General features: G+C 36.0%; 1 protein-coding gene across 1 annotated transcript; it reads right to left on the reverse strand.

Annotated features, from left to right (window-relative positions):
• Window positions 1-6,882: 6,882 nt before the first annotated feature.
• LOC123546050 (transcription intermediary factor 1-alpha-like) lies at window positions 6,883-9,061 on the reverse strand. Its single transcript, XM_053551048.1, has one exon. The coding sequence runs from the start codon at window positions 8,726-8,728 to the stop codon at window positions 7,667-7,669; it is 1,062 nt and encodes a 353-aa protein (XP_053407023.1). The 5' UTR covers window positions 8,729-9,061; the 3' UTR covers window positions 6,883-7,666.
• Between the last annotated feature and the right edge of the window lie 1,157 nt (window positions 9,062-10,218).

Consider the following 10,218-nt stretch of genomic DNA (forward strand, 5'->3'; position numbering starts at 1 on the left):
CCCCAGGTGCACAACTACACATGCTGACCAACATTCCTGTAAAGTTTTGTGACTCTACGTCAAATACTTTTGGAGCTAGGCGCGACACAACATTCTCGGAAGGACGGACGGACGGAAAGATGGACGGACGGACGGACAAGGGCAAATCTATATGCCCCCCCACTAAGTGGGGGCATAAAAATGTTGAAAGTACAAACTACAATTTGACAGTTGACACTAAGATACTGTCCATGACTATATATATTTTTCCAGTAAACATTTGCCTAAAGCATTGCAAAAAGAGGCCATTATCGGCTGGTATATATTCGCACATGATAAAATTTGAATATGACAATTTATATATTAAATTTTACAGTGCGGATTGCCACATACAATTTGTAACGGATGGACGAAAGGACTGTTCAGATATTTTACTGATAACGGGCCTGGCGATAACCGTGTCATATATTAGGTATTGTTCAATCATATTACAAGTCAAATGGTTTATCGCAGCCAGAAATTTGTACAAACTGCACAGAAGTTGTGAAATTGTCATTTGTGCAGGAAAGAAGCGTTTACCATAATGTCCAGTACTGGACAGGTATAATGACATACGTTTAAGATATCATGCTTTCTGTTTATGCAGGTAAACTTGTGTTTGGTAAAATTTCAGCAGAGCACAATTGTCTGAACAGTGTACAAACTCATTACTGTTTTTTCAGGCAAGGGTGGAAAAAAAGTGGTAGACAATGAAAGCAGTAACATTTTTATTAAAAAAAAATAAATAAACAATGAGACAAACATTTCAAACATCTTTGGACGGTTCAAAAATCCCATGTTAAACATACGATAAAGCCCGAAACGCGTGAAAATGTTCGAATGTAAATCGGGTGAAGTAGGTGCTCTACGTATAGAGTTAGATTATGCGTCTTGATACTGTACCAGAGGGGTTGGTCAATTGTGGGTTATTGATTACACTGGGCGAGTCTACTTACTTATTACTCAAGGATGAAAAAAACGTGTTTTTTAAATGTTGCTCTTAAACAAGGGTGGCGGTTGAACTACAAAAAGTACAACAACAGTTAATTCACAACAAATCGTACGGTATGTTTTATAATCAGTAGAAGCTAGTCGTATTTACGCTTATGAGACCTGTTTCACCCATAAGTAAAGAATTCACAGGTCCATCATGAAATAGTTTCCCCAGCGCGCATATAGATATATCTACTTCACCTATTCAATATGATCGCGGCGATCAATAAGTGATGTGAATTTAAAGTATACATACTTTTGCGTTTAGAGATATGTAAATGTTGCTGAGTGTCAATATATAGTGTCACGAATGTTTACACTGACAGGAAAATTGCGCATTCGAGACTAAGGGAAGTTACTCTGACTAGCTACCATGCAATTTCGGAAAAGATAACCGATATTAATAAATGCAGTTCTTTTTAGCTCACATGTCACAAAGTGACAGTGTGAGCTTTTGTGATCATGCAGCGTCCGTCGTCCGTCGTCCGTCCGTCCGTCCGTGCGTAAACTTTTGCTTGTGACCTCTCTAGAGGTCACATTTTTCATGGGATCTTCATGAAAATTGGTCAGAATGTTCATCTTGATGATATCTAGGTCAAGTTCGAAACTGGGTCACGTGCGGTCAAAAACTAGGTCAGTAGGTCTAAAAATAGAAAAACCTTGTGACCTCTCTAGAGGCCATATTTTTCACAAGATCTTCATGAAAATTGGTCAGAATGTTCACCTTGATGATATCTAGGTCAAGTTCGAAACTGGGTCACGTGCCGTCAAAAACTAGGTCAGTAGGTCAAATAATAGAAAAACCTTGTGACTTCTCTAGAGGCCATATTTTTCATGGGATCTGTATGAAAGTTGGTCTGAATGTTCATCTTGATGATATCTAGGTCAAGTTCGAAACTGGATCAGCTGCGGTCAAAAACTAGGTCATTAGGTCTAAAAATAGAAAAACCTTGTGACCTCTCTAGAGGTCATACTTTTGAATGGATCTTCATGAAAATTAGTCAGAATGTTCACCTTGATGATATCTAGGTCAAGTTTGAAACTGGGTCACGTGCCATCAATAACTAGGTCAGTAGGTCAAATAATAAAAGAAGCTTGTGACCTCTCTAGAAGCCATGTTTTTCATGGGAACTGTATGAAGGTTGGTCTGAATGTTCATCTTGATGATATCTAGGCCAAGTTCGAAACTGGGTCAACTGTGGTTAAAAACTAGGTCAGTAGGTCTAAAAATAGAAAAACCTTGTGACCTCTCTAGAGGCCATATTTTTCACAAGATCTTCATGAAAATTGGTCAGAATGTTCACCTTGATGATATCTAGGTCAAGTTTGAAACTGGGTCATGTGCCGTCAAAAACTAGGTCAGTAGGTCAAATAATAGAAAAACCTTGTGACCTCTCTAGAGGCCATATTTTTCATGGGATCTGTATGAAAGTTGGTCTGAATGTTCATCTTGATGATATCTAGACCAATTTCGAAACTGGGTCAGCTGCGGTCAAAAACTAGGTCATTAGGTCTAAAAATAGAAAAAGCTTGTGACCTCTCTAGAGGCCATACTTTTGAATGGATCTTCATGAAAATTGGTCAGAATGTTCATCTTGATGATATCTAGGTCAAGTTTGAAACTGGGTCACGTGCCATCAATAACTAGGTCAGTATGTCAAATAATGAAAAAACCTTGTGACCTCTCTAGAGGCCATATTTTTCATGGGATCTGTATGAAAGTTGGTCTGAATGTTCATCTTGATGATATCTAGGTCAGGTTCAAAACTGGGTCACATGAGCTCAAAAACTAGGTCACTATGTCAAATAATAGAAAAAAAACGACGTCATACTCAGTTCAAAACTGGGTCATGTTGGGACAGGTGAGCGATTCAGGACCATCATGGTCCTCTTGTTTAGTTAAAACCATCATTTATTCTATTTCAAACCTGTTAACCCCTTCAAAACCATGTCAGTAATCCCCAAGTCCATGCACTTACAATTATCCATTTTGATTCATGTAGACAGACAGGCCCAGACTGGGCTGAAAAATGTTTGAGCCATTTTTTCGTGGACGGTAGCAGGGTGGGTGTGGGGAGGGGTGTTCCTTCCCACTTTGAATCCTTCCCACTTTGAATTGCAGTCAGATTTTGAAATGGGCATTGTGGCAGGTGGTAAAAGGGCAAATGTATCAAACTGTAAAGTGGCAATATGGGGGGGGGGGGGGTGAAGGATACCCCCTCCTGCAAGTAGGGTTTGGGGTATCACCACAAGACATTTTTATGTATGCAGACCCCTGATACAGCCTTTGGTGCGATTTCTTACTGAAACTTTTATGTTTCAATTTCTAAATATTACTTAGATTCTTTATAGTATTACAATATCCAAAGTATGAATGACTGTCACTTCATATTTTTACTTTCAGATCATGTCTCAGGACTAAAATATGAGTCTGATATAGATTCTATGTATGTGTTATAAATATAAATTCTAAAATCATTTCTGTTACAATAATATCTATCATGTCTATTGAATGTTAAAATTTCATAACACAGCTTGATATTTACCCAAAATATTATATCAGGATATGATTACACTTTTCTAAATACAAATTGTGATGATACGAAGACAGTTTAGCAGCAGTTGGCAGTTTCTGACATTGAAGTTGACGGTAAAATTGCCTCTTATTTAAATCATTTCATAAAAAAAGTTGTTTCGTTTCGTCAAAGCAGACAAACATAGACGATCTACTTTCGATTTAAAAAAACTCAAGAAAATATTATTTAATGTTTCGCCAATTTGTTTATTTCTCGAAAAATAAGAAATAAAATCATTTTTAAAATCGGTAGTAATTAAAGAAACCAGTAAGAGCTTCTTCTCCCGATAATTTATCCGCTTACTGACTGCAAAATTCAACCCACGCAAAGTCATAGATGCGTTGTTATAAACAGGTCACGTGTGTTCGCCGACAAGTGTCCAGAATGTAATTAGGATTCATCCGCGAAGTCTTGCGGAAGAATTAACATACTGCACATATCTTATTCGGGTCATTTAAAATGAAGCTGTCATAATTTAATTTCATCGATGTGGTAAACTCTTTGATAAGAGACATTGCAATGTTTTCAGAGGTACCCAACTCAATAAAATACTAGCAGTATGTTCTGGAACTATATTTTGTCTTTCGCTGGATGTTACGCAAGCTTGGTAAGCTTGTGCAAATTTTCTTAAAATGCACAGCGCAATAAATTAGTTATTTGCGCGATGATTTTAAAGATTATTTTTGAAACGGACTGGGTAACAAATAGATAATTTGGCTAATAAGCTAATATGCGGTTTTTATTTGAATTTGTGAACATCATATTTGCTATTTTGTGACAAAAGGGCATAAAATTAGTCACCATAATCATATGCGCAAATGTATTACCAAATCCCGCAGAATCGTTATGCGTGTTTATGCTTAATGAGTTACCGCGCGGAAGAAAATACGTGGCTTTATTCGAGTATTGCACAATTACAAGTCATAAATTTGACAGTTACATCGTATATTGGTCATAGCAAATGGGATTGACATAACTGAACTTCATCCGATCAATGCCCTTACAGAAGAAAAAGGCCTGCTGCGTACTCTTGCTGTGTACATACAGCGTATATGATGCGTACATGATGTGTACTGAAATCAAGGGCTTTAAATAGTACGCAGGATATACACCGCACATACACTGATAGTACGTTTGTAGTACACTTTTGACATGCAAATGAGCTCTGCCGCGTACTACTTGCTGCGTACATACTGTGGACTACATAGTACACAGGATGTACGCTGGAGGAATTTAGTATGCGGGAAATAGTACGCAGCATGTACGCGGCACATACACTTTTCACATGCAAATGAGCCTGCGGTGTACTACCCCTGCGGCGTACATGCTGTGTACTCCTGCGGCGTACATGCTGTGTACTCCTGCGGCGTACATTCTGTGTACTGGCCCGAGTCCTGCGGCGTACATGCTGTGTACTCCTGCTGCATACATGCTGTGTACTCCTGTGGCGAAACTGCTGTGATAATGTAAATTCCTTACCCCACCAACTTTCTTATGCAAATGCTGATCATTTGGACAGAAAAAAACAGAAAAAAGATAAGTGACATACATCAGTAAGTATTTACCCTTACCAAAATAATGTAGATTGATGTTATCAAATAAATTAGTATGCTCTTCTTCATCCACTTTTCAATGAAATAAATCAATTTTTGTAGCATGTAATTTGGTAAACATCTGAAGAAAATGGCGTAACTGCATCAAGGGGAAACAACTTTAATGCAACTAAACATAAGTGTTATAAATTTCGAAGTATCTGCGGTGTACATGCAGTGTACTATTTCTTGTACAAGTCCCTCCTGCGTACATGCAGTGTACTCCTTAAATTTTCAGAGTCTGTGCTGCGTACTTGAAGTGTACTAGTGACCTCCTGCGTACATGCTGTGTACTCGTCGAAATAGTACGCAGCATGTACGCGGCATGCGGTGTATGTAAAATGTACTCCTCTGGCGTACTACTGTGTTCGCGGCATATACACAGCAAATACGCAGCATGTACGCCACAGAGGCTTGCTTCTGTAAGGGTGAAGTCTTTGAAATTAGAGACAATCTAATGGAACTACATCACTTCGCTGTGTTGTGAGGCCATTTAATGAGAATGAGAAATCGGGCGATAGCAAGGACTCGTCAAACGCTTTCAGCGTTTAGCCAAAGAAATGTAAAATACATATTTATTTTTATAGCTCTTTGGTTTAGCCGACTCAAAAACTAGGTCACCAGGTCAGATCAAAGAATTAGCTTGTGAACACTCATGAGGTCACATTTTTTGGTCCAATCTTAATGAAAATTGGTCAGAATATATGTCTCCATGAAATCACTAGGTAAAACATGTTTACACTGTTGTTGCTTGTTATTCAGATGAGCGATTTAGTGCCATTTTGGCCCTTTTGTTTAAGATACAGCCTTGAAGTTTGGATGGCATACACAGTTTTGCGCACCAATTGTAAAACTGAATTTCATTGACCATGAATGTGACCTACTGACTTTCTTAATATTTTAGCATCAGTTTGACATTTGAAACATGTAGCTCACATTACTCTGGTGAGCGATCCAGGGTCCTCATGACCCTCTTGTATCACAATAGGCTGAATAATGTCAGAACCTCAGACTAATTTCAACATAAAGTTTTATTGATGATTTATAATCTTTAGTTTCTGATGCAATTCAGGAAAAAAAGTCCTCAAAAGAAATCCAAGCAAAACTCTGAAAAAAAGGCAGCTTCCTTTAGATTCTATATAAGTTAAACAAGATATTGCAAATTTGTCTAAAATAATATCAATTTAAACGAAGTATTAGTATCATTTCTTTATTCACATGCATGTATTTAACCTAATAAAGCACTTCAAGAAGCATTTTATAAAAAGTTACTGTGATTGTTTATTGATTTCCAGCATATTGATATTCAAGTACCCGACCCATCTGCAGTGGCATTGTGAATATAATTTTGTTTTACAATCCCCAATAAATATTTTTTGTGTCTGACTTTGAAATACTCATGTTTGGTGTAAAACCCTGAAAACTCCAATGCTGACATGTCGATTTTGAAAATTCGTATGTATAGATTTGATAAGAAAGTCTCAGCTGTTCTGAATTATAGGCACCCGATTTTTTGGGCTACACTCCTGCACCACAGAACGCGCGCCGACATATATCGTACCATGTCATGCACTGCAATTCAACCTACCTATATAAAAGGTGAAAAGTCCACAAATCTCCCATTTAAGAAATGACAGACTTTCTCCTGTTACTTAATTAGAAAAAAAACAGTTTTTTCTAAGTAACAGGAGAAACTCTGTCATTTCTTAAACGGGAGATTTGTGGACTTTTCACCTTTTATATAGGAGAGATCGTGTTTGTATACAAATCCGGTGTATTTTCTATTTTTAGATCTGATAAGACAGTAATCGGGTGGGCAGAAGCCAATCGTCCATGTTTTTTGTAAACAGTGATGTTTTTCTAACGATCTAAACTTTCTTAAAACACAAATTACATAAATAATTTTTTGATCAATGGAAAGGTTATAAAACAAGCAATTTATTGATTACTTTTAATTGTTATTTCAAAATAAAATGGATTAATTATGAACGCTTAACTTACACTGTTTTTCTAAAGGTTGTGAAAATCACTACGCCGCTTTTAAAATTATATGTCATTTAAAATGGTTATTCATTGAAAAAAGATATTTGGATACAAAAATATGAAGATTGTTAGTATTTCAAATCTTTTTGAATTTTGAAAATCCATAAATGAGCAAAAAAGTTATTAAAAATTAAAAATTCTGATTCAGTACGCAAACGGTGTTAAAAACATTTGTTTTGCCAACCACCAGATAAACAGATGTTAACACGTGATGTCACGGCGATCTCTCCTATAGGTAGGTTGAATTGCAGTGCATGACATGGTACAATATATGTCGGCGCGCGCGCTCTGCGGTGCAGGAGCGTAGTCCAAAAAATCGGGTGCCTATGTTCTGAATTTTCAAACCCAGATGCTTCTTGATAAAGATGGTGAAATATTTAATGTGGCCTACCAGAACTTGGTAGAAATCTTAAAATATCTTCTTTCTGATATTCAAAGCAAACATTACTTTATGTTAAAAAAAACATAAGGTAGATCAAGATCCATCATGAACTGAGTTTCATAAGTTTTATAAGAGAAAAAGTTGGTAGTCCTGTCAAGAGCTTTTATTGTTAGATCAGTTTGTGTTGGATATGTGCTGTAAAAGTTTATTTTATTTTTTGTTGTTATCTCACTTACACTCCTCCCCAGATTTCTTTTATTTCCTTCTGCTTTTTTCATTGCAATAAATAAATGACACTTTTGTCCTAAATTTTGTTTTTGTAAAAGCTCATTTGATAATGTTTCTAATTCATCTATCAAGGTTGATGTTTTTTTCATCAATGAATCCAGCTTTGTCTGGTCACTATTCTTTGATTTTTCTATTTTCTTTATGACATCTTTTTCAGCATTATTAAGTTTATTCTCAAAATTTTTCTTCCTTTTAGACAGTTCTTCAACCAACTCCTGCCTTTCTCTCTTCAGTTTGGCAATGGTTTCATCCATTCTTTTATCAAAGTTTTCAATGATGTCTTTCTGCTGTTTACTATAGCTAGTTACTAGTTCTTCTTTGTGTTTGGTAATTTTTAACTTTTCTTTAGTTTCTTGTGAAGTTATATATTCAAGATTTGATTGGAGTTGCTTCTTTGTTTCTTCTAAATTTACTGAGATAGTGTCCATGTCATTTAAAAAGCATGTTAATTCCTTATTTTGATCAGCCTCTTGAACAAGTGTGGGTAAATGTTTAATTGTTTGACAGTTTGGATGGTTATGTTTTCTGCATTCACAACAAGCAGTTTTATCACATTTTTCACAGTAAAATTTGATAAGTTCATTTGAATGAACAGAGCATTTTTCAAAACAGTAATCTTGAGGCATGTTGTTCTTATCCTTGAGGTTATGTTGCTTCATGTATCTTCTATGATACATAATGCACATATCACACATGTAAACACAGCAGTCCACACAGAATCCATTGGCAGGTACATATTTTGATAAATGTTTATCACATTCTTCACAATGCATTTCTTTCATTTCATCAGAATCTTGTGTCTGCAAGGCACTAAAATTTACCACATTAGACGCCATTTTTCTCAGTGTATTGTTTAATTTACTTTGAAAGATTTTAGTCGCCAAGAGATTTCACATTAATATCACTTTAGGGGTTGATAAATAGGATGACAGGTAGTCATATGATAATCCAAAGTCTGTTTATGTACAAAAAATTTCGATATCAGTAGATTATTCATGATATGATCTAATTGGGCCAGTGGTTTAATTAGTGGTAACACACTTAACTGCCAGGCCAGAGGTCCAGCTGGACACTGGAAATTTCTTAGATGCTTTTTTATTTTGTCCACTGTAGTTGAGAGGTCAGTACTGATTCTACAAGGAAATATAGTTGTCCATGCATACAGTTGTTGTACCCCAAAAAAAGGGCTATATTCATAGACCTTTCTCCGACTCCACTCATTGAGTGCACTCAAATAAATTGTCTAACGGTCACGCCTTTACTCAGGAAAGATTCGATTGGTATTCATAAAGATGAGTGACAGTCGAGTCAACTCCCGAGAGTGAGTGATTGTTGAGGGAGGTCCTGCGGACACTTGAGTGTTACTCAAATATCAAAATGCAAATTTAGATGATGAATTTCCAATCTTTAATTCATCTGACGGTATGATTACAGTATCGTGTATGTATTTAAGGCGAAAGTATGTATTTGTGAAAGTTTTTTTTTTTTTTTTTTTTTTTTATTTCATGAAAAAATATGTTCTTTTTTAATGTATTTTGTAGAGGACGATGAAAATGCAGCAAAAATATACATTAATTGATGTGCAAACTATTTAAAAATAGATACAGGCAAATTAAATATAGATATATGAAACATAGGCTAATAGGGGGCTCATCAGTCTATCCCAGAAACACACGTCCTAGTAACAAATATTTGCATTTAACAGGCCTAGATATTCATTGTAATAAAAAATTCAATTTCAGCGATAAAAAGTATAAATTTCATTCTACTAATAATAACAATAATAATAATAATACAGATGAGTAGACTGATGGACGTTATATAAAACAAATGGACGGACGGACAAACATTCAGACAGACAATAAAACGACAACTTCCAGCTTGGTAAATAGATCTGCAAAAATAACGATCAACACTTTTGCATACCTTTGATGTTATTGTCATATGTACCGTTATAATCCTAATATGAAATAAGGCACTGCCTCAATCGGGAATCGATCAGACTTCAACTCATCCCTTTAACATTTCAAAAAACTGTCTACTAGGGTGTTTAATAACAGGCAAATTGTTGAGAAGCACAATGACAGACTTAAGGTGATCACAACAGCTCACACTGTGCTCAGGTGAGCTAAAAATCGTACAAACTGAAAAGTTACTAGATTGCAACTCACTGTTAGCAAGACTTAACTGACAGACACACATTAACAATCTATTTGCACCACGGCAGGTTAAGAGCTCAGTCTAGGGAGACATATTAGCCTTCTTGTGCAGGCTTGGTTTTTTTCTATTTGTGTTAATTGTAATTCTGAAATTACTCGTAAAACAA

The sequence above is a fragment of the Mercenaria mercenaria genome, chromosome 9 (genome assembly GCF_021730395.1).
Source record: "Mercenaria mercenaria strain notata chromosome 9, MADL_Memer_1, whole genome shotgun sequence".
In the NCBI taxonomy this organism is placed as follows: domain Eukaryota; kingdom Metazoa; phylum Mollusca; class Bivalvia; order Venerida; family Veneridae; genus Mercenaria; species Mercenaria mercenaria.